Source organism: Chaetodon trifascialis, chromosome 12 (genome assembly GCF_039877785.1).
Source record: "Chaetodon trifascialis isolate fChaTrf1 chromosome 12, fChaTrf1.hap1, whole genome shotgun sequence".
NCBI classification, from domain to species: domain Eukaryota; kingdom Metazoa; phylum Chordata; class Actinopteri; order Chaetodontiformes; family Chaetodontidae; genus Chaetodon; species Chaetodon trifascialis.
Genome location: NC_092067.1, coordinates 8244719 through 8269256, shown reverse-complemented (window position 1 = coordinate 8269256; position 24538 = coordinate 8244719). Strand labels below are relative to the sequence as shown.

At 42.5% G+C, this 24538-nt stretch overlaps 1 protein-coding gene across 1 annotated transcript in view; it reads left to right on the top strand.

The window, feature by feature from the left end:
* The first annotated feature begins 4903 nt into the window (after positions 1–4903).
* Positions 4904–24538, top strand: part of plekhm3 (pleckstrin homology domain containing, family M, member 3) — a 39906-nt gene continuing 20271 nt past the window's right edge. The window contains exons 1-3 of the mRNA XM_070976546.1: positions 4904–4955; positions 7666–8761; positions 14612–15721. Of these exons, the coding sequence (XP_070832647.1) occupies positions 8239–8761; positions 14612–15721 (1633 nt within the window). The 5' untranslated portion in view covers positions 4904–4955; positions 7666–8238. The remainder of the gene's footprint in view (positions 4956–7665; positions 8762–14611; positions 15722–24538) is intronic.

The window sequence follows — 24538 nt, the reverse complement described above, 5'->3', positions numbered from 1 at the left end:
CTCGGTTCCTTAAAACAGGTTAAAATAAGTCCGACCTGAAAACAGTTATTCCACTCAACTTAGTTTTCAGTCTTAACTTCACTTCAGGCTTAACAGTCTGTCAATCTGAAAGCTGTCTTTATTTTATTGCGGTGGTTTGTCCATTTGTCCCATAAGGAGCGCAGCCTGGGCCCATGGTAAATGCTGTGTCCCTTCACTTCCCTGTTGTTGCAACCTGGGAGTTTACAACTCTATTTAAATCCGTTTTTTATCCACCTCTGTGAAATTACAGGTATGTCCTTGTTTTGACTGGAGAATGGCTGGTCAGCTCCACCCAGGTTACACATCAAAGTCTGTTTATAGGTTTGGAGGTTACTGCTGCATATGAACAAAAATTGTACAAGGCCTTTTTGGCTGTGGGAAGTCTGGTAAATGTCCTCAAGTGATGTCGCTTGAGTCAGCATTGCTTGGAGCTGAAGACTACAATTTATGTACTGATGTGTAAAATCAAATAAACTGTATACATGATTAGTAAATGTTAATGGACTGTATCTATATACTGCTTTTCTAGCCTGCCGACGGCTCAAAGTGCTTTCTGCTTTGAGAATTTTTATTTTTGAGATCGAGTGCTCAGTCATTCACACTGGAATGCTCACTTGTCATCACGTTTAGAAAGATTATCCAGGTTTGACAACAAGAGCTGAGCCTGATAAGCTGAGCCTGTGATTTCATGAGAATGGGTACCATGAAGATAAGCCCTTTGATTTGGATGCAAAAACAGCTTTGCTCTGGCGCCACACTCAGGAAAAAGCTGAGTATCTAAGAATAGAAACATTTTCAAATTTCATCCATTCAATAGATGCACAATGAGTATTATAGCCTCACAGGGAAGTGCTTTTCCTTGAAGTACATGTTGTTCAGTTTTTAACGTCTGTCTTAAAATAATAGTCAGGTGCTCATATAAACACTGAAACAGCCTTTTCTTGTATTGCAAATGTCCTCGTTTTGTTACTGTCCCCACTGCAGCTTAACAGGGAAACACTGCCCAGAGAAACGCAAAGAGGGAGTTTTACAAGAAAAGTCCTTACAAGATATCCAGCTGATGTAAGTCTGGCTGCTGAAGCCTCATATCAGCCTCAGAAAAACTTTGGTACATAATTTTGTCCAAAATCAGGCCTGTAGATTTGGTCTCTCATCACTTCATTGAAGGGATCCTTTCATGGTCAGTATGAACAGGAGGAATAATTAGAACAAGCCAAACATGTTTGAATGTTCACATGAGCATCTGACTGTACTTTTAAGACAGAGTTGGAGAAATTGTGAGTTTTTCTGTAATGCAGTAACAACAGCAGCACTCTGTCTCATAAACACATATCTAGAATAAGCCTTATGTGTGTCAGAGTGTTTCAGTTGTTACCCCTTCTGTGCCAAACCTCCTTTTATACTTTTATGTCTCAGGAGCAGTGAAGGAGGCGATAAAATGCAGCAACAAACATGCTGCATTAGAGGAGAGCAGATCATTTGCATATTAAAAAAAGTACCTGTGCTGTATGTGCAGGTCCAACTTCATCTCAGCGAGGGAGAAACATTTACTGAACACACACATACGCACGCATTGTTTCCATGGGAACCAAGCAGCCACTCTGCTCTTCAATAGCGGGTGAGTGAGTCGAGGTAGATGGCTATTGTGTTGTGTGTGTTTGGGGGTCGGGGTGGTGGTTCGAGAGGGGTTGGGGGGGCAATATTAAACAGCGCACTAGACAGATGAAAGCAGTGCACATCCTTAAATCTAATCATAATTTAGTCATCAGTAGAAGATGGTCTGATCAAAATAAAGAAGGAAATAGGTAAGACGGACAGGACAGAGAGAGACCTGAGTGCATGAGTCAAGGGAAAGGGATGTGAGATTGCTGTTTGATGGAAAATGATGGAGCCTCATGGAGAGAGATGGTCTTATTCCTAAAGTTGATGCTTATGTGTTGCATCAACCCCTATATCCACTCACCGGCACTTCGCCTAAAAGGATTTCTGAAGAAAGACAGTGGACTCTAAGTCATAACAAGCAATACCTGGACTTCTGTTCCGGCCTCTTCTAAATGTACAATTCTGACTAGTCAAATTACTAAAGCTGAGTGGAAATGGCAAGAAAATGGCCAAAATGTAATCAGATTTTCTCCAATACACAGAAAAATGTTGTCTGTGCTCACTGAAAGCAGGAAATGATTTGTCCATGTAGAAATTTTGTGTTGAATAGAAAGCATGGCAAATAATATATGATATTTTCATTTCTTTGCTTTTACTAAACATGTTTCCAGAATTAACACAGTCTGAAAGGAAAAAAAAAAAAAGAAAATCAGAAGATCACTGAAATCTACCAATTTATACCTGAGACATGTAGAACTATTATCCTGCAACAAAGCTGCAGAGAGAGTAACACAGTGGAGTCCATTAGGGCGCCTGGCCCTCCTCTCCTTCACTGCGGAGAACTTTTGAAACAGTCAGACAAAGAGCATTCAGAGAAAGGATGAGAAGAGGAGGAGGCCCAACTGGGTTTTTCCTCAAATGGGCTTTTGAAAGCTGATAATGATATTTCTTGGATCGGAGATACTGATAATGAGTAATTTGTAGTGACACTGGAATAATCAAATGTATCCTTTTCCAAACAAAACAGCCAGAAAATGTGATTTTTTTTTTTTCAGAGCAAGACCAGTATTAATATTTTTTAATAACAAATGTCGTGTAGCCATAAATGATGACATCCTATACATTTCATTTTCCAACACCAAGGCCCTGTTCTTTATACGTGGACAACAGAGTTTTCCAGATTATAATGCTGACAATTAAACATGAATGTGGATCATTTGGTTCTCTGAAACTGGTTCAAAATTCATCTGGACCTGTTGTCAGAGTAACAAGTCCTGAAGTTTAAACTTGCACAAGTGCAGTGTATTGACAGCTGGATCGTAACAAACACATTTTAGGCTGGACTCCAAACATGAAGTAATTTTCAGATCCAAACGGCTCAATTTCTTCTGCAATGAAATAATGTTGATGTCATCATGATTTTAGAAAAGAACATGGAGGTTCTTGACAAATCATTAGAATTTGTTGATATAATTAGAACATTTATTTTGCTGTAATGAAGAGTTACATATACATGAATCAGATATTCAAAAACTGTAAATTTTGTACACTAAAAAAGAAAAGAAACTCACCTTGAATATCCTGATGGAGCCGGAGCATGTGACATTTAACTTGACATCAAAATGGGAATTTGAACATTAAAACTCATGAAATGATTAATTATAAAATTCACTTTAATGAAAAATGAAAGCTGCTTTCTAAGAGATTTTACTGAGGTTTCATTTTCATAGCAGGCTAATGATTATCATTGCAAAGTCTCTTGCGCCTCTATCTGGGAGAATCTCACCGTCATGCACGAGTGTGATTTAACCACATTAACTGGAGATATCTAATGTGTAACAGTGATGAAACAGTGGAAAAATTGTGGAGTTCAGTGTAGATCAAAATGACACCCCTAACTATGCAGGAACACACAGAAAATGACAATTATGTCAACAAATCTATTGCCACAGTGCATGCTGGGAGGATTCTCAACACACCTACCACCACACGATCAGCACTCAGCCGGTCATATGAATGCTGATGAACTGTCTTCTCATTTTAAAATAACAGCCTTATTGTAAAATAAGAGCGCACTGTTGTTCAAGATAATCCCGTCTAGGATTAACAAATCAGTCCTTTATCTACACTCCAAAGAACCGCTTTGCTGGATGAGAATTAACAGGATCATTTCAGCCTGATAACAATATGTTAGCCTGGATTAATTAAACCAAGAGTGATTAACCCACTAGGGGGCCTCTGTGCAAAAATAAGCTGTGCTCCTCCTCAGTATTCAGCACAACCTGGCCCCATGTTTGCTGGGTTTCACTGAATTTGTGATACACATTTAATGAAATGCATTTGTTTATTTGTTGAAGAATAACGTATGCACAGTCTAAGCATAATATCCAAATAAGGCCTAATGAATATCACCTCATATATCAACTCAGCTCTGGAACAGTTTGGAGGATCACTGTGTCCATTTTGAAACATGTTTATCTCTGCAGGACTGACGCTGACACAGGGATCCAGGCCAGCTTCAAGCAGCCCATTAGACGGAAACTACTGTCCTCCTCTACTTCATCCTGCACTCTCTGGTCCCCTTCCCGTCGTGGCCAGATTTGTCTGTGTAGACACGTGTCATGACCTTCCTTTGTGAGACTAAATAAATACACCACCTCCTGCTGTCAACCGTGATATTGATTATGCCTTTTAGGGATTTTTATCCAATTTCATGATAATGAAGATAATGGCCTGTGAAAAACAAAATAGCCTTAATACAGAACACATTAGTGAGAGACAGAGAATAGATGTTGTAAAAAAAACTCGTAAGATCTGACAAAACTTTTTTGATCCCTGTGCAGTTCAGCCTTTGGGTCATTAGATAGCAGTGGAATTAGCATATTTCAAACATGTCATGAATCTTTAATGAACCTTTAACTGAAATCAAATTTTGTCAAAAGGTTTTTAAAAAGCCAAACTCCAGTATGCCTCGCTGTGATAATAAGAATGATGAAATTATCTTTGATAGCTAAAAAAAACAAAAAAAAACAAAAAACAAAACACAAAACAAAACAGAAAAGTGTTTTTTTAATCATCTCCTGTATTATTTCACTATTTAATTCATTCAATGAACTTACTGTAAGTATTCATAAGAAGTATTTTTTTTTTTTGTAAAAATGATGACTCATTAGGACTTGTACCATATGTTGTTTACAAATAGCATTGTTTATATTCTGCATATTCTGTATAATTAACAGTCACACGGAACCTTTCTCTTGTGGCCTCAGTTGCATTCAGAGGGCTTTATCGCTGACGGACTGTCAAAATGACATAGTGATAAACACAGTAAGGTGAGTCTCGATTTATGTTTTACAGCTTGTGAACGTCACCAGTTTCACCACAAGAGAATGCCAGCACAGATCCTCAGATGGATACTGGTTATGACTTGAGTGGGCGAACAGTTTTATCTTGCTTTAAAGTGACATTGCTCGAGGATGGAGAGAAGCTAGCGTTAGCTGCTAACTCACTAGCCCTGGCTCACATCAGCTGGGGATAAAAACAGGCCTTATGCAGTCAGCTGTCAGAATAGTTCATCGATTTAACGTGTGTAGCTATATGCAGTGTGCGTGTCGTGATAAACAGGACGCAGTAACGCGCTTGCTAACGTAGCATGTTAATGTGGCTACCCGACAGGCTGACCGTGGCTTCACCTTTGTCAGTGTTTTCTGCTGAGAAGATGCTGACTGTGTGTTTATGGATAAAGGCACAGAAGCAAACACAAATAACAACACTGAGCCTTGAACTTTGTTTTTCATTTCTGGTTGCTGCTAACTGTATAAAATTTAAGTAATATATTTGTATAACATTGCCCTAAACGATTAAAGATGAGATAAGCTAACTGGCGTTACAGCTGAGGACCAGTGATACGTTCAAAGTCTTCATGGACACTTCCACTTTCGATTTGAAAAGTTCTTCAAGGAGCTTCTAATATAAATGAGATCAGATTAACATGGGAGGATGAAAAGTTCATGGCCAAATGGAACAGAATATGGACACCGTCTTTTTAATCCTTGTTTTTCTTTAATGTACCATATATTAGAAAATCATTATTTTAATGTGATAGAACATTCTGTATACCTCTCACATAAAATAAAAATACATATATATCTGTATCATGTAAATGTGCACTAAAACACAGAAGTGTTTACACTAAAGTAATGAATACACTAAAGTAATGAAGTGAAACAAGATGGCAGCCGACTGTTTATCAGGCCAAATTAGATGGAAAATGTGCAGTGTTCACTACACATTTAGGAATGGTGATGGGATTGAAACATGGAATAAGTACTTCAGTACTGTACTGGCCAAAATCAGTCGTGCCACACTTTGTTTTTGAGTTAACAAGGTATTCCACGCTTTCCCGGCCAGTGACAGTCTGTGTGAGTCAACAGGAGTTTCAGGGGGAAGCTCAGTGGCTGACTGAGCTTGATGATGACGCTTAGGTCAGAGCTCTATCTGCAGGCAGATGATGTCATGATAGAAATGGAAAATAAATAATTTTCTTGTAATCTACTACTAGAGTTGATGTATCATCAAAGCTGCATCCTTGTGTTTTTGCAGCTACTAAAGCTTTAAAGCTGGGTTTGGTAACGTTAGAAAAGAGTAAGCTAACTTCTGAAAGTATCCACCTGATAAATCCATCCCCTCCACGCCTCCCTCTAAAGCCACTTCCCCAAAACACATGAACACACACTGGCTGACCACTGCTGGAGAGAGCGTTGAGAGGAGTGCAACACACTTCTGTCATTGCTAACTGTATCCATCTACCTCATATCTCATTAATGCGTAAGAAAACACTGAACGTTACCGTAATGAATGTAAACAACATGCATGTCAAATTCCCCCTAAAAGAAGTGGTCACAATGCGTAGTTAGACAGTCAGGTGGGCTTATTACAGGCCTGCAACAGCCTCAGATACTGGATATTTTTCTTTTTTTTTGTTTTGTCAGAGCATTTGATTTATTGGTTGTCAGAAAGCAAAAAGTTCATATCATATCATATATCGTATCAACAAATATAACAAAACTTCTTCTAAAATACATGAACTGTATTAGTGCAATTTACATCTCATTTTCACTTTTTTTGTCAGTCAATGAAATCAAAAATACATTTTAGACAGAAAGTGACCAAGTAGAAATTCATGGGGACTGAAATCGTGAAACGGTTGAGCAGATCAGAACTAATGTTGTTACTGTTCACCAGCACTGAATGTCCTGGTGCTATGCAGCAGTGGATGTGTGATCTTAATCGTGAAAGCCTGGTGCATGTGAGTTAATAAATACCTAAATAAAATCCATAAAGAGCATTAAAGTCACAGTGATATGTGTGATGATATTCTCCTGTGTGTTTCCAAGAAACTATCAAGGTTAAATTGTAAATATTCAATTTAGTGCCTGGTCCGACGAAAACTGAATTGCAGTGATGCAGTGCTTTTTAAATAATTCATATATGGAGAAAAGTAAAAGGCTGAGCTGTGGAGGAGAAGAAAATCAATGAGGACGAGAGAGAGAGAGAGAGAGAGAGAGAGAGAGAGAGAGAGAGAGAGAGAGAGAGAGAGAGAGAGAGAAACGAGTGGAGAAAACCAGAAGAGACAGGCAGATTGGCAGATGGATGGGAACCCCACCCAGGCCCACTTCCTCTCTGCCTGCTCAGTTCAGTGATAAGCAGCCGAGGAGGAAGTCTAGTATTATTTCATCAGGGCATGTGAGGGAGGATGACCGTTTCTATTTGCTGAGGAAGAATCTGTGAAGCTGTGGTGTCAGTGTGATGAAGATACTGTCGGTGGGTAGATAGTTTGATGCTTAAAGTTGCTAAACTAGAGGCTTCATTATCCTAACTTTTCTCTTGGCAAAGCTTTTAGTTCAAGTTTGAGGAAGCGCTTGGTGAGGCGGTTTGATGTATAAATGAATCACACTATTCTCACTGTCAGCTGTGTTTCTATTCTTTGTTTGGCATGCTTCCTCTTTACAATTTCCTGTTTCTCTCTCCATTCTGTTACAGTGGAGCCACAAACAGTCTCCATCTGATGACCTCATGGGCCAAAAGCCCAAAAGAACACAGATAAAAAAGTTGATGGTTGATTTTGACTTCACATCCTCTGGACATTTCAGGCTGAGCAGAGGGGATTTAACCATTTTTTTTCTTTACCCCACGTTTGTGTATCTGGCTAAGAAATGTAGTTTGCCACCCAGATTGGCTCATTGGGGAGTCCCTGGCTACTGCCAGTCCTGTTCAGCTCTGGCATAAAGCCGCAGTAGCTTTCCCCTGAGAGGTAGTTGTCTTCCACTCCAGAGCTCGAGGCACGCCACTGAAAAAGAAGCCTGTAACCTTGGACGAAGGCCCTGTCTTTTGGGGGAGATCAGGCCTCTAACTTGGCTTCAGACAGCACTGCACTGTGAAGCTTGCAGGCTGCTTGGATCTTCCTCACTTGTTCCCAGCTTGCCAACACACCTAAAAGACCAGCTGACGGCTAGTTTGTTTTGTTGGACATGTGGATGCTGCTAACTGGGTTTTTGTGCCCATTTTGGAAAACCATCTAGTTGTGAGACTTGTAGCTCAGGGGAAGGCCCAGCCATGGAGGGTCTCGAGCAGCTTGACATGGTGGCCGATATCAGCCCGGCTCTCGAGGCCACCGAGGACTTTATTCACTGCATGGATGGGATGCAAGGCCAAGGTCCGAGCCAGACTCAGACAGGGATTCTCCAGCCGTCCAGGCAGCCCAAGCAGCTGCAGGAGGTTTCCAGCGCAGCGCTGGGGAAGCTGAGCTCCAGCGGTGTGTGGAACCTGCTGGCAGGGGAGCAGCCTGAGGTGGGGCCCCTCGGCCTGGCCTGGGCCGACAACTTCAGCATGTTGGGGCTGGGGATGGGCTTGAGGCACGGCAAGAGAAACCGAGCGCGCTCCACCAACGACCTAGCAGCCCATACCAAGGAGTGCACCAACAACACCGCCAACTCCTCGTCCAACTCCGCCTTCAAGAAGGGACACAGCAGGTCCAGGTCAGACGTCAACTACCGGCCATCTGCGTACACAGACAACGGACTGCCCGCTGTTGACTGCAACACTCTGAAGAACATGATCCTCAACCACCAGCGAGAGGGTGAGTTCATGTCCCCAGTGTGAGTCTCTGTGTGAGGGCATTCAGGAAGTGGTTGTGAATGATTTGTGATATTGGACTACATAGATAAATTGTACTTGACTTGCAGACGTCCACTGGGCTCTGAGAAATTTCGATGCAAATTCGCTTTTCTCTTAAGTTTTCAAGATGATATGATGAATTAAAACAATAATTACCAATTTTATTAATAAAAATGTGTGGTGTGGTGAAAACAAAGAAGCTAATTACTTTGTATTTCTATTTGTATGTTCTCTGTTATTTGTAGATATTACATCAATTCAGACGTTTTACTGCAGTATGTTTAATTTTCCTTCTTTTCATTTTTTTTTGTCAGTGGTTTCCATTGGACACGGGTAATATGATGAACTGTACTGTGAGATGTTTGAAACCTGAATATTGTTTGAGACTTTGCTTTACAGTTTTGCTTTACTGTTTCTGAAAAGACATGTTGCTGCTGAGTTTTCTAAATGCACCTTTTAATGTTGCGAGCACCACAAACAAAACTCCATTAACCTCCATGTATTGAGGTGGTGGCTCAGTCTCAGAGGCAGATATATCAAAACCCTGAGAAATTAAGCCCAAGCTAGTATCTGCAAAACGATCATTAAAACTAAGTGGGAAAACATATACTTTCTAATCTGGGCAAACTGACCCTTTAATCGCATTGGATTTGCCTAATTGGCAATTTGCTTTGACTCAGTAAAGATGATGTCATGTCCTCTGGTGAGCAACTCATTAAACCTGAAGTCATTCATAGCCAATGGGCCGGCCCCTACCTGTCAGGGGAGCACACCTCCTCCTCTTGCGCTCGGATCGACCGTCCATTCACTGGAAAGCTTTCTCAGCCTTTGAGAGGCTTTCAGAGGACAGAAGTCCTGGACTATTTGTTCTGCAGATTGGGGCGTACATGTACTTATGTTGAAGCATCCTCAGAGAAAGCAATAATGATAGAAGATGATGATAACTTGAAATGACACAGCTGTGCTATGACAGTCAGTATTCAGGCAGAGAACCCAACACACACACACACACACACACACACACACACACACACACACACACACACACACACACACACACACACACGCCATTTGTTTGTGTGTTTTTGCCATCTGAAGGCCTAAAGAGATCCTAAGGGATCCTGAGGGATAATAGCCTGTAATCCTGTCAGCAAATGGACTCAAATGAGGCGAGAGAAGAGGCAACCCAATTACCCGCCCCCTGATACTGGCAGGATTATTTAGTATTAGCATATGTGTGAAAGGCATCAGGCTATTTAGTTTGGCTCGATGTGTATTGAAAGGAGAGAAGTAGGAAGAGAAGGATGGTAATAAGCAGAAGGCAGAGTGATTTAGCTCGGCCTCGCTATGCCTCTTCATTCACATTGGAAAAAAAGTTGCCTGTTTACGTTTCCATTAGTGAGAGCCGGGGATGTTTAGATGCTAAATGAAAATGATTGTCATTGTTGCATACACAACATATATGTATGTGTAGGACCAAACAGGCTGTACGTGTGCAGCTTTTTATGGTCTATAATGTCGTAAAAAACAAAACAGCAACAAAAGCTGGTTAATACACCAAATTGTTATTGGCAGGATTTGATACAGCAGACCTCCAGACCATCACAGTTAATTAGCTAGTACAGTCCTCTGAATGCTGTTTGTGCGAATACACGGTCTCTGTGTGGAAGAAGAATACAAATATCAATGACTCAATCGACGAAATATGAATCCCAGTCTAAGTGATTAATTGTTTAAATCATTTATCAAACAAAAAGGCAAATATTTCCTGGTTCTGGCTTCTAAAAGACTGTTTAAGTGTTTGATGCTTTGTCCTGTTTTGTTGCAGATTGAGGTTGTGTTGTGGATTTTAGTTCACCTCTGTTATTCCCTCTCAGCTGCAGGTCGACTGTGTGTGAACTGGAGGTGCAGTAGGATTTTCTAGAGAAAGCTCACAGAACGGAGCAGAACTCCTGGAAACAGTTCTGGTTTCAGAGAGTCTTGTCCTAGATGAAACCTCCAGAATCCCGTCCCCTCCACTCAGGCATGCCTCCAAAGCCACTCCCACAAAACACATGAACGCACGCTTCCTAACTGCTGCTGGACGACGAGTCCGTGAGCGCTGAAAAATAAAGAAACAAACAAACAACTATTTTTTGCCACAGTCATACAAACAGAAGCAAAATAGCCGTCACTAACGCACCTTTCAGTGTGAATCGTCAAACCCAGCCTGGCAGTTACTGCTCACTGTCTGTGCTCTCTGTTTTGGGTTTCATCTTTGCATCTTCATCATGGTCTGCGCCGCCAAGAGCCGCTCTGTGTCTTTGTGCCAACGATGTGCACATACGTTCCTGCTTCTGATGGATCTGAGCCCACTCCAACACGTCATTCATGACACACATCCTTTTCCCCCCAAATCTTACTCACCTTGGGGATTTTCCATTGTATTTGGTCATAGATGACACACACCCACACACCCACACACCCACACACCCACACACCCACACACACACACACACACACACACACACACACACATGCAGACAGTCACCTGAATGCAGCTTTTAGACGTTGACTGATGTGTAACTTCTCACTACTAGAAAGCTAAATCTGTTTGTCTACTCTATATATGCTTAAAGGTCCAGTGTTGAGGACTTAGTGGCATCTAGCAGTGAGGTTACTGATTGCAACCAGCTTAATAAACCCTACTTCTTGTGTGTGGCTGCAGGGTCCTGCTCCTGCTTTTTCATTTGCAGTCTGTATATACTCTGGTATCCAGGAAACTGTGGGAGTCTGTCAGATTGTAAAAGGGCACGTAATATTATGACTGGCCACCTAATCAGCGGCAAGGTTGCTTGTCTAAGGCTGAAGCGGAGGTTTGCGTCTCGATTGGCTTGAGGGCAGCAGTTCTGGGTAGTTAGTTTGCAGCACTGAGAGAAAAGTGTTAATTCTGGTTGAAGGCTTGTGTGTGTGTATTAGACTATTTCTGGAGTGTGATGTCAAACCCTACCAGGTGGAGATGAAGGCTAATTGAACAGAGCAGTTTTCCTCGTCACAATGCCTAATTCTCATCTCGACCCTCCCAAGCGTGAAGACTGCCAATCAGACAGACTTGATTCCAGCTAAACTTATTTGCATATTCATTTGTTCTTTTGCCAGAAGGGTTGTTAACATGCAAAGTCCGAGACCTGGAGTGACACCACGTCTGCTGCTGTTTTGATAAGATTGATGAAGCACTTGACTCTCACCGTTTACTGAACAGGAGCTGTGAACGATTTAGCTTTTCCTTTCCCCTCCTTGGGTGATTTAGCATGTTAAAGAAACAAAATGCAATATCTGCCAATTAGACTGCTCCTGCTGGGGGTTTACAATTAAATCAGTTTGTGGGTTTGGTGTAGGGGAGGGGAGCAGGGGATTGTTGTTATTTTTAAGTAAACCTGCCTCCACATTGAAAGACGTCTAGATGTTAAGGTTAAAACTGGGCTAAATTAAGCTTAGATGCTCAGTATGATCATAGTTTTAATAGCAAGTATTTCAGTATGAAGCAGATCTAGATAGTACAACATCTCATAGAATAGGTCACAGTCTTTCTGCCCCTTCTTAAGTCCTGAAGACTCATCTGTTTGTCACCAATGTTTGGTTTCACTGGGTGATGTGAAATGCTGGGTGCTTAAACCACTGAACTGTGGCCTCGGGTCCAAAATATTCATCCGCTGGTCGCTCGCATGTAATGTTTGTTTTTTGAAATGATTTGGATACCTGACAAGCTGAGTCATTGCTGCACCTCGAGTTTGACCTTTGTATGCACTTCTTGAATCAAAGGTCTGCAGGTACAGAGACTTAAAAAAGCTTTGTGTTGCTAAAACTGAATTCTAATGGATTTTAATCAGAATTCTAATGCTGTTTTATTGAGTGCTGACATTGTCATGTCTTTTTGAAAAGTGCTGGCTGGCTGAAGATTATCACCATTATTAAAGCCTCATCAATACATCTATTATACCACATATTGTTACATATGATGCATATATGATAGTGGATATGCATAAAGAAGTTGCAGGGCTGTTAACTACAGAAATACGTGTTTAATTGGCTGCATTTTAACGTGTATTTGACTTTTCCTAATTCAAGTTTATTATGTTGTGCTCTTGAGTAATTTAAAGTCTTACATTTGCTGTTCCTTATTTTAATGTAAATTTAATTGCTCGACTGTGAAATCTTTTAACATCAGCATAGCTATTGCAAAATCTGTTTATGTATTAGCCCCCAAAACCCAGAACCCATCAGGCTCTAAGCGTTAGCATTAGTTAACCTTCACCAGTGTTTTAACATTCTGTTCAGTCGGATAGATTAGCCGCTGGCTGACATCTGACCAATGCCTACTGTATTTCTGTGTCTTTTTCAGACAGGGCAGTGAATGCAGCACAGCTCATGATAAAGGCTGGCCCAGTTTTGTGTCCTAGGAGAGGTCACGTCTGTTGTCTACCTGAGTCTGAACCCCTCCTAATCAAGGAGAAAACACACCATAATCACAAGAGCAGACCGAGAGAGGAAAGACATAAATGAGGGTAAAACAAGCCTGCTGAGCAGCAGACAGTGAAAGGACGGAGACAAAGGAGAGTGTTCCACTGGCCTTAAGATTAGGAAAGCGGGGCAGTTTGCCTAGTGGCCTCCTTAACAATACTGCTTCTTCCTGCTGTGGTGACAAGAAATGTTCTCAGAAGAGCACCTCTGAACACCAGCGCAGGGTTATCTCCTGCCAAAATACCAACATGCCCCAAACCTTCGATAAGCTTCAAGCTATGTTGTGTAGGAAACTGGCCCATCTAATTAGAGGTGTAAGGATTCAGGCATAGAGGGAGAGGAAGCTGCAAACCAAAAGGACAAACACCGCAGCTCACTGCCATGGTTGATGTCCAAAAATGTAACTTGCGTTGACCCAAGTGTGTGCTAAAAACTGTCTGTAGAAACGCCTCACACCATCTCTACAGCACTTTAACATTGATCTGTATGTTTCGAACATAACTAAATGCACTACATGTGTTTAGTGCTATTGCGTCCTCGTAGCCCTGCAGCTCTGTCAGAAGTAGCGTGTTCACTGCATTTTACTGTCTAAGTGATTATTTATAACATATGCATTAATTGGCTTAGAAGTGGGTTATGGAGCAGAAGTGGTTTGAGAGGCTTGTCTGGACATTGTGTTGCAGGCTGGTATGGCTTTAGCTGGGGCTAAAAAAATAATGAGCTGCTGTAGTTCTCCCACGACCAGCCATGTCAGTACAACAGATCTGTGAAATTCCAGTTCACCGCAGAACCATCAGCCTCCTGACAAACAGAGAACATTTACCAACAGCTCCTGACATCACTCCGAGGAGACACACTCACAGTCAATCAATCTCCCGCCATGCCGTCACATTTGATTTCTTAAGTGGTTTATTTAACCAGTTCCATTTCCACATGGATAGAAAAATAGCAGTTATCCCAAATGCGAAATTTGTGTTTGATCCTCCCTATTAGATTTCAAGAAAATGTCAGAAGATACATTATATGGTTCAGAAGGACAGCTCTAAAAATATAAGAAATATGTCAGTGGAAAACACAGTCAGCAGTTATTGAAACTGCAAAACATCCCCGACTTTTCTCAGCCGCCTGTGTGAATGTTTGATACTTTCAGTGGGTTTTGAGAGGAGTACTCCTTTAAAGCTTATCTATCTGGTATCTGACCTGCTATTTGTACCCATAGATCATGTGACCTGTACCAGTGGTATAGGTGTTTCTGAATAAAGACGTGGTTACCCTGAACACTCACTCACTCCCTCTCTGTATTTCTGTCCAGCTGATAAAAGCAGCAGTAGCAGTGTGGTGAAGCAGGGTCAGATGGAGCAGCGTGAGGGTCCCCGGGGCCGCTGGACGCCCTGCCATGTCGAGCTGACTCCCTGTGAGCTTCGGCTGTACACTCTGGACAGCAGCGCCAACCGCCAGCTGGGCACCGCCTACTCTCTGTCACACTGCCAGAGCGTCATCTCACCAGCTCCATGCAGCCAGCCTGGCCAGATTGGCCAACCCGCCGATCAACGCACGCTCCAGGCTTTGTTCTTCAACAGCACGCGTCTCCAGCTGAGGGCGGCGAGCCAATGGGAGGTCATGGAGTGGAGGCGGCTGATGTGGGAGAAGGTGCAGGCGGCCAGACCTGTGAGGCAGGAGACCCGCCAGCCTATGAAGGGAGTGGAAAACCAACAGGTCGCCAAGTTTCCTGCGCCCATGTCGCCCTCCTCGTCGCCCTCTCCATCGGGGCTCGACACACGCCCTGATGGTGAGAGTGACACCTCCACCTCGGCGGAGGCGTCGCTCTCTCTCCAGCTGAATTCTGGTGTCCTGAGCAGACCCACCACCCTTCCTCTGTTTACCCATTACTGCCAGGACGTCCTCAAAGCTGGACTGCTCCACCAGCTTATGGATCAGAACAACTGGCTGACCTTTACCTTCGTCCTGACCAGATCTGCCCTCCGGGCCTTCCCCACTGAGGGCCGTGGGTCTGTGTCCCAGCCTGTCCTCCAGTACTCCCTGGCCTCCTGCTTGGCTGTGCAGCACGACCAGGAGCCAGAGAACGGAGAGCCATGGACAGATAGAGGGGACTGCTTCCAGGCAGTATTCCCCAAAGAGGTGCTTAGGCTTCGAGCAGATGATCAGCTCAAGGCCCAGGAATGGGTAGAGGCGCTGCAGGAGGCGGTTGCAGCACAGAGACCTGCTCAAGAAGAAGGAGTGGAATCAGGAGAAGGTGCTCCAAGCCTCCAGGGAGTGCTGCTGAGATCAAAACCATCCCGGGAGAGGAGGCAGCGAGAGGCCCAGAGAGCCAAGCGGCAGTCAGTCACCACCAGTTTCCTCAGTATTCTCACCTGTCTGGCTGTGGAGAAGGGGCTCACGGCTCAGAGCTTCAGGTGTGCAGGTAAATGACCTACGCACACACACACACACACACACACACACACACACACACACACACACACACACACACACACACACACACACACACACACACACACACACACACACAAGCTCAAAAACTGTACATTTTGTATCTATGTTTTCCTGTTCTCTTTGCCTGATTAGGTTGTGTGTACATTGATCATGTTTCCAACACAAATTTACACACATTTACCCATAAAGGATAGAAGATTTCAGCATGGCATCCACAATCTTAAGACCCCCCCCACCTAACTGGCCTCCAAATGTACAGTATTAAAGGTATAGAGATACATTTTCCCGTTGGGTTCGGTGATCCTGTCGCCCTTCAAACCCCCGCTGGTCTCCTTCACTCGTCCTCTTGCATGGCACCTTGAAATGCAATAAGATTAGACCCTGTTTTAACAGGAAAAGAGGAAACCTGAAAAGTGGGAGTATAATGTGCACTGAGCAGTACAGGTCACCAGAAAGTGCCTAATTTCACTGCTTTGCAGTGTGGAATTAAGTCAGGCTTAAATGTTTTTTTTCTGCACAGACGTAATGGAACAATGTCTGATAGACAACGTCTCACATTATTTCCTGTCAATCTCCAATAGACACTGCCCACTAAAGCAATGAAGGGCCGAATTGTTGGACCAATTATAAGAAAGTCAAAATGGATAGAAGTATTCTGAAACTGTGTACCAAATCCACTCTGCTGTGTATACTCTACTATAAAGCATACATGATATACTAATCCTCACACTATATTTTTTTCAGATAAGTAATGTACTTTGCTACATTAATTTTGTGTGTTTCTTAACTATTTGTACTGTAAAGAATGAGACACAACGTGCGCTAAAGGACATGTCCAACTTCCCACTTTGTCATCTCACCACTGCCCACAATTAGTTTTTACACTGAAGTTAAATGTAAATGAAACGTTAAATTACAATCTGACCCCCAACTCCCTGGGCTTAAAGACATTTTATAATTTGTGTCTAATGTGATTTTTCTACCAAAAAGTTCAATTACTTGTGATGTCACTAAATCCTTCTCGTACGGACACATGTTAAACTCAGATTTAACGAAAGTTCAGCAAACAAACATGGAAAAGAAGCCTTCTCTTGGCATTGAGCAAAACATGTTTTTGACTTATGCAGAGACTTTGAGTCCTTATTTGCCAAAACTGGTTTCAGTGGTTTTATCACTGTATTTTCATCCTGTTGAGCAGATGTATGAAGGACGCTGTCTCTTTGAATACATCCACCGTTTCCTGTCAGTCAGTGGTTTGGGGTGTTTTTCAGTATTTAGTCCATACCCTTTTTCATATCCTGAACCATTACAGCCTCTCTCCCTCCTTTATTGTTTCCCCTGTTCGTCTCCATGCCAGGCCCTTGGACAGACCTATAAATGGCAGGCGGTGCTTTTGCTCTCCCTGGGTGTGAAACGTGGGCTTCCTCTCTCTCTCGTAGGAGGGCTTTGAATAATCACCGCTCACCTCCCTTTTTATTTGTAACAACTGGCTTATTAATGCAGGGCTGTTTGAAAGGCCAGCTGAAACAGGAACAAGGACAGAGGCCGTCTGAGGGCAACTGATGATAATTGGTAGGCTTAAAGCACCGGAGGAGAGGAAAAATGGATGAATGAATGAATGAATGAATGAGAGCGAATGAAAGCGGCCTGGGGATGGTACAGTGGTTAGGCTTGATCGCAGTTGTTTGATTGAAGGGTTTCTGGGTAGAGCTGGATGGGAGGGACAGCTGGATACGTCCATTTTCTATACAGAGCACACCTCTGCTCGCCCAGTGCATTTATTTCCCTTCTTTTCCTCCCTTTCTTTCTTTTTCCTTTCACCACTTCATTCAGACTTACAGCCTCTCCCTCTTTTTGTCTCCCTCTCTCCCTCCATCCCCCTTCATTTATCTGAATGTATCTGTTCTTAATCTCCTGCAGTGTTGCTCAGCAGGTCCTGAAGTAAAGTCTCTAACACAGTTTAAATTCAAGCCTTAAAATTGCTTTTATGTCCACAAGTTATTGTCTGAGTCCTGAAATAATCATCTTAAATTTAACTGCAGAGAACAACTATCTCAAATGTGAAGGACTTTATATTATTGGAAATTGAATATCTTTGGATTTTAGGCCCAGTTTTCTGTGTTTTTTTTTTTTTTTTCATAGACTGATAGTTTGATGGAAAATATTCAACATATTCACTGGAGAGTAATTGTTTGCAGCCCTGTTGATTAGTCTGTCACCCGTCTACCTTGACATGCACTTTGTCATGCTACATTTTTATTGCAGTGATTATTGCAGTGAATGAAGCTCTGCATTGGTGAGCTGTTTAAAGGTTCATATCTTAGGAGGAATCTTGAAATTTACACAGCATTTGTGTTCGTCGTGAATTGATTTGGACTTGGTGCTTTGGCTGCAGTAGTCTATTATTCATGAATATTTACAGACAAATAGGAAACACTCATATTGGCCCTCAAAAGCCCATAAGCCTAATTCATTGAATTCATCCTCTGTTGTTAACCGGAATGCATGTGGGATTATTCATACTATACCAAGCCTCTAATCTAAACAAGATCTCTTGATGTTCAGCGTGCTACTTTAGTTTCCGCTGATTTCTCTTTGAACTTGTTTCAAGTCTGCCCTTTGCATATGCATGCTACGTCCATCCATACGTATAGGGTGATTGGTTATTTAACATCAAAATGTGAAATGTATTCAACTAATTACACATGGGAACTGCTACGTTTTTGATTCCTTTTGAAGGAAACGCTTAGTGTTCGTTTGAAGACCGTGACTCCCCATCACCCCTTGTCTCACACACACACACACACACACACACACACACACACACACACACACACACACACACACACACACACACATTCTGTGCAGAGTGTATCCTTGGGTTTGGTGACCCCTGTTGTTGCACAGGAGCACATTCTCAGGCCCCTGACAAACCATGTGAATCTGTTGGACGGGGGGCTTCGGGTGAAGTAGGAATCAGTAGATATAAGGGAATCAAGGAAGTAGGTGGGCTCACATCAAAAGATAGACAGTGTGTCTCTCTCCCTCTCTCTCACACACACGCACTGTCTTACTCATAGTACTCTCCATTTGTGCGCATTTTCATTCGAGTGTTTGGTCAGTGTGAATGAGACACATCAAAGCTCGGGCTTCTCTCGTCTTTTCAGTTTTAATTCACACACATGTACATGACACGCGCACACACACACACACACGCACACACACACACACACACACACACTAGCGTCCTCTCGGAGGTGTGTTGGTTTTAAACCAGCGGCGGGCAGATGAAAGCGGGAGCCCCTTTTTTGCCCTGATGTCATCTCTCTCTCTCTCACTGTCTCTCTGTGTCTCTCTGCCGCTCTCTCTCTCCAGCGCACACTCTCCCTGGGCAGGTCAAAGTGACCCTCTCTCACTACAGAGAGCCACAGTACAATCGGTAGACCTTTGAGCCACGTTTGAATTCCCATTCATCTTTCCCTCTGTCCCCCTTTCTCTTCGTCCCAGAAAGACCCATAAAAGATCAGAGACGAGTAGAGAAAGCAGTTGTTACTGTGTGCTGATAATGGAGGAAGTAGTTTGCAGCAGAACGTATTCAGAGTTACTTCTTAAATTAAGAAGGTGGCATTCATGAGAGTTGGTAGTTGGTCAAAATGCAAAAAGGTAGTGGTGGTCATCTCTGAAAATGTAGAAAGTAGAGCATGCATGTTGGTTGTAGGCGGGTAAATGTGGTTGAGGTAGTGATTTTACTTATTACTAATAATGATAATGATATTAATAATAATGGTAACAGTAATGTAGATGTTGCTTCCTTCAGGCAAAGAGAGTATGCATAATACTGCTGTTTGAGCAGGTGCTCCATCTGCAGGCAATGAGTGTTACAACTGTTACAGCGTTTTGAAGCTATTGATTCTAAAATGACACACGCTAGTTGTTGTAAATTAAATTTGGATTGATTTCCTTTTCTAAACATCAGTGACAGATTAAACATCATTTTTTGTCATGCACTTGAAGTGAATTTATGGACAGTGTGGTCAGAACCTCCTCTTTCCTTCTCACAGTAATCAGGAGGATAGAAAACACCCCGCTACCCTCTGTGAACTCATATAGCACATGTAGGTGCTAAATGAAAGAAGAAAGACCTGCTGTCTCCAGCTGGTGAAGTGTTCATAGCTTTTCTTGCCTGTAGGTGGTGCAGATCAGGGTGGAACTGCAGGTCAGAGCTGCTGAAGCTGCATGTGTACAGCTGTTTTCAGGTGCTTCATGTGAAAATGACAATCCTGCTTTAGTCTGATACAAAGAGCAGCGGACAAACTTTTTCTATCGGGGTCACAAAGCTTTTTCAGAGGTGTTCCTCTCTGTCAATACTGAACCTGAGAAAGCTTGAAAATACTTTTATATACTTCATATACATACATACATGTTACATACTTTTACATACTTAGTGAGACTTAATTTACTTTCTCACTGTTGCATTTGATCTTACTTGTATATACACAAATCCTTAAGCAAGATTCGTGCATTTTGTATTGTTTTGTATAACTTCAGAGGGATAAAAGGAGCACAATGTAAAAGTTTGCTTCCCAAGAGATGTGAGCTCTCAGATGACCTCAACCAAAGTCTTTACCTTTACCTCACCCCAAAATTCAGTCAGAAAACACGTCCTGTGGGCTAATCAAGTTAAAATAGAACTTTCTAGCTTGAGAAAAAGGGTGCAGAGTTTCATGAAAAGAACACCTCTCCAACTGTCAAGCACAGGGGTGCATCGATCATGCTTTGGCCTTATGCTGCAGCCAGAAGCACGAGGAACATTTCACTGGTAGAGGTACGAATGGATTCACATAAATACCAACAAATTCTGCAAGCAAGCATCACACGGCTGTCGAAAAGATGAAAAGATGATGGCTCCTACAACAGGATAATGGTCCTAAACACACCTCAAAATCCACAGTGGACTACCTCAAGAGACACAAGCTGAAGGTTTTGCATTGGCCCTCACAGTCGCGCATAAAAGAATCTCACAGAGCTAGAAGCTTTTTGCAAGAAGAATGGGCCGAAACCCCCCAAACAGAAACAGAACTGCAAAACTCTTGGCTGGTTACAAAAAAACCTTTATAAGCTGTGATGTTTGCCAAAGGAGGTGTTCTGTGTGTAAGTCCTGAGTGCCCAAACCTTTGTTTCAGGTCTTTCTCCTTTTTGAATCTATAAAAGATGATAATACAAAAGTTATCTTGCTTAGAATATTGAAGAAGTGTCTCATTTTTAACTTTGTGCCTTTTGGAAATCAGGTTATCTTTTACTGCCTTAGCTATTCACAGGAACAGAAATATTGACCTGAGGTGTCTCTCTTCATTTACTCTCTGCTTACTTACAGCAGAGGCTACTTTATTAGGTACACCTGTCCAATCTAATGCCAATCCAGTTTAACAGCCCTGCTGTAACCTCTATCTTTATGAGGCTCAAACTATGACCTCAATAATCGACATAGAATTTAATTAATTTATAATGTAATTAACACCTGTGTGACCATATTCAAGAACACTGGTCATAAAAGGTGTTAGAAAAGTTGACTTTATGGCTGACCAGGTGTATTGGATTGCATCAGACTGTACAGGTGTACCAAGTGTCTGCTTGCTTAGAAACTTATATGTACTTATATATATGTACTGTTAATTGCTCATTAGACTCTATAAAACATAAAATGTTAAGTATCTGTAGAAACAAAACAAATGTGTGCTGCACGGATTTTGAATTCATACAACGTTTCAATCTCTCGTTGTTGGTTCAGTCGACTTAAATGTTCCCTCTGCTAATTGGTGAGAATTCCTGCTGGGTGCTCTCAGAGGTTGTTTTGCTGCTTCTTGAGGTTTTGGTCAGGATCAGGTCACCATCAGATTTATGTGCCTGCTGTTTTTTTATTCTTTGTCTTCTTCCGCAGTCCCACACGCATCATCTGTTACTGCTTGTTTTACTGTGCAGAGCACATTATAGACTACTGCAGCTGTGGTAGAAGTACGCTTGCCTCTGTGTGTGTGTGTGTGTGTGTGTGTGTGTGTGTGTGTGTGTGTGTGTGTGTGTGTGTACACACATGTGGGTGTGTTCTCTCCTTGTCCTCATGATATAGAATTTGAGGTTAAGGTTGAAGGTTGTTATTTAGTTAGCGAGTGTTTTAATGCCACATATGTACATACGTGTATGTGTCTTTGTTCCTCTGGTCCTAACAGCAGCAGACCAGAATCGAGGCCACAGTTGGCCGGAGAGCCGGCCTGGTGGTCAGCTCCTTCCTCGAAGTGACACAGTGTTTCTCTGACTGTTGACCATCCTGTGCCTGCTGGCTCCCAACCAGTGGACTGTGGCTTTTTTGAAAGAGCATCCACCCCAACAACAGCATGAGCTCACTGCTGTAATTAGCCTGAATGTGAGTTGCACATATGCATTCGATCATGGGTTCTCCTCAAAGATAAGACTTTGTCGTCTTTTTTCCCTCCATCTTTCATCCAAAGGAAAAACAAATTTCCATTGTTGAAACTTTGGAACGTGGTGAAAGTGAATGCTGATAATTTATAGGTTGCTGCTATGTTCAGCGCACAGCTCCTCAATAAAATGTTGAGGGGATACAGTGAAAATGGCAGAAATTATTGCAATCAGACTGTGATCGGAACAGCCAGACCGCATCTGGAGGTCACTCACACTGTCATCAGGCGCCATTCTTAAGAAATATATTTGAGACCACCTAACTCAAGCTGCCAATGAAAAAGCTCCAGATAATCCAGTCCTCGCAAAAGTAAATGAGCCCATACAGCAGCATCGCTTCACAAGGTTCTTAAGGGACCAATTTGCCGTGCAGGACGAGGGTCATGTGTCTGACGGGCGGCTGAGTTTGCCAGACTGGCAACCAGACATCGGCTTTTGGTTGCCGAAACTGAAAACAGGGTCAGCAGTCTTTATGTTTTGAGTGATTAAGATACCATGCACTTGAACATCAGCTCAATAATGAAAAAGCTGGATTACAGCAGCCAAACAAAAGTCGCCCAAAGCAGTTTGTGTTTGATCTGATGCTTTCCAGAATCTCAATCTCAAGTGTTATCTGTTAACGTGTCCACCCTCAATTCCTGGTGTACAAAATAATAATTTAAATGGCTTCATTTTTCAAAGGTCTGTGAAGTCCATCATTCAGTCTGTGTGTGGCTGGCTCATGTTTTTTCTTTCTTTTGGTCAGATAAAACAGGAATCCAGCTCTCGGGGCTGATTAGACCTTCGTGTCTCTCAGACGACAGATTCTTGTCTATGATAGAAAAGTAGCCGGACTAACTTCTCCTCATTGTCTGCCTTCATCTGTCCTTGTTTGATCTTACTCTTCTCTTTCATGCAATTCCTTCTTTCCTCTCATCTCTCGATAGCCTTTTACTCATTCTGTCTTGTTTTCCATTTCCCCTTTTTCAGTCCATGTTGTTTCTTGCGTTGAAGCACCGCTGACAAACAGGCTGACACACGTCTCTCTTCCTCTGTCGTTCTTGGTTTCTTTCTTTTCTGTAGCCTTCCATGCCGCTGTTTCCCAAAACCCAGATAACAATCTTTAGTTTCTTTTCTTCTCTAGCTCTCTTCATTTGCTGAAGAGCAAATGTTTTCCTCCAGGCCCCATGTCCTCCGAGATTGCGTGGATAAGGGACACCTGTCGCAGAGCTGTGGTGTTTGTGTGTGATCACAGACCAGGTCCGGGTGTTTGGGTGAAGAGTGGACTTTAAAGAGTCGAGAAGACAAAGCAGACAGTGGGGCAGCTATCAGCCTGAATACAGCTGAGGATCTGTTGGTCTTTTAGGACTACAAAAAGCTTTCTTACTGAAGTCCTCTGTGTTGTGACTACTGGAAGAACCAAGACTGCTGTCTGAGGGATTATTCCACATGAATTTGCAGGTAGATTTTGGCAAACACAGATATTAATATTAGAACATTAACTAAACAGGAAGACAAAAAGGAAGTTCAACAGTAGATAAAATGTTTGGACAAACTGAAGGATGTACATGTGGTTTTAGGAGCTTAAGGGTGGGAGTGGACACAATAAAACTAGGTGCGCTTTCTCCCCAAAAACAAAAAGTAATGTCATTGCTATTTCCTGTATCTCAAGCAAATAACACGTCACAGTGAGACTGTGCATCAGCTCGTCGAGAACACCACATTTCGTTTTGGTGGATGGAGACCTGAGATATAAAGATAGGTTATCGAACCAGAACTTGAACCACAAAAATGCAGCATTCAAAGACTTTAAGACTTAAATGTAGTTTAGTCACCCAAACTAAAATTGGTGACTAAGTAACAAACGTGCGTGTCGCTGTTCCTGAAGGCCACACTCAAAGGTGGGCTGAAATGCAGTCCTAGAGTGGGAGCGGGATGCCGTAGTAGATTTGGCTTCAGACAGCGTGAGTGGCGAATTACGAGAAGCTCTTCAGCTGAACATACTAACACCTTCGGTTTGTTTTGCATACATAGCCTAGATTTCTGTTCAGCTCCAGCTTATTTTTAGTAGATTACAAATGCACATTGTCTCAGAATCTAACTTAAATGAGCATGTGGCAGAGAAAGTGACAGTCATGTGGTCGGCCTTGACTCGTGTCTGCAGGCTGCCAGGCAGTTTATAGCTTTCAACAAGCTCGACCAATCAAAGACTACGAGTAACCGGTTTGTTGGAAAGGCTGCTACTGCTCATGATGCTTGTTTTTTCTGTGTGAGCGTATGGTCCAAGAGTGTCTGCAATCTGGATTTTTTTAAGATGAGCAGTCAGAGGACG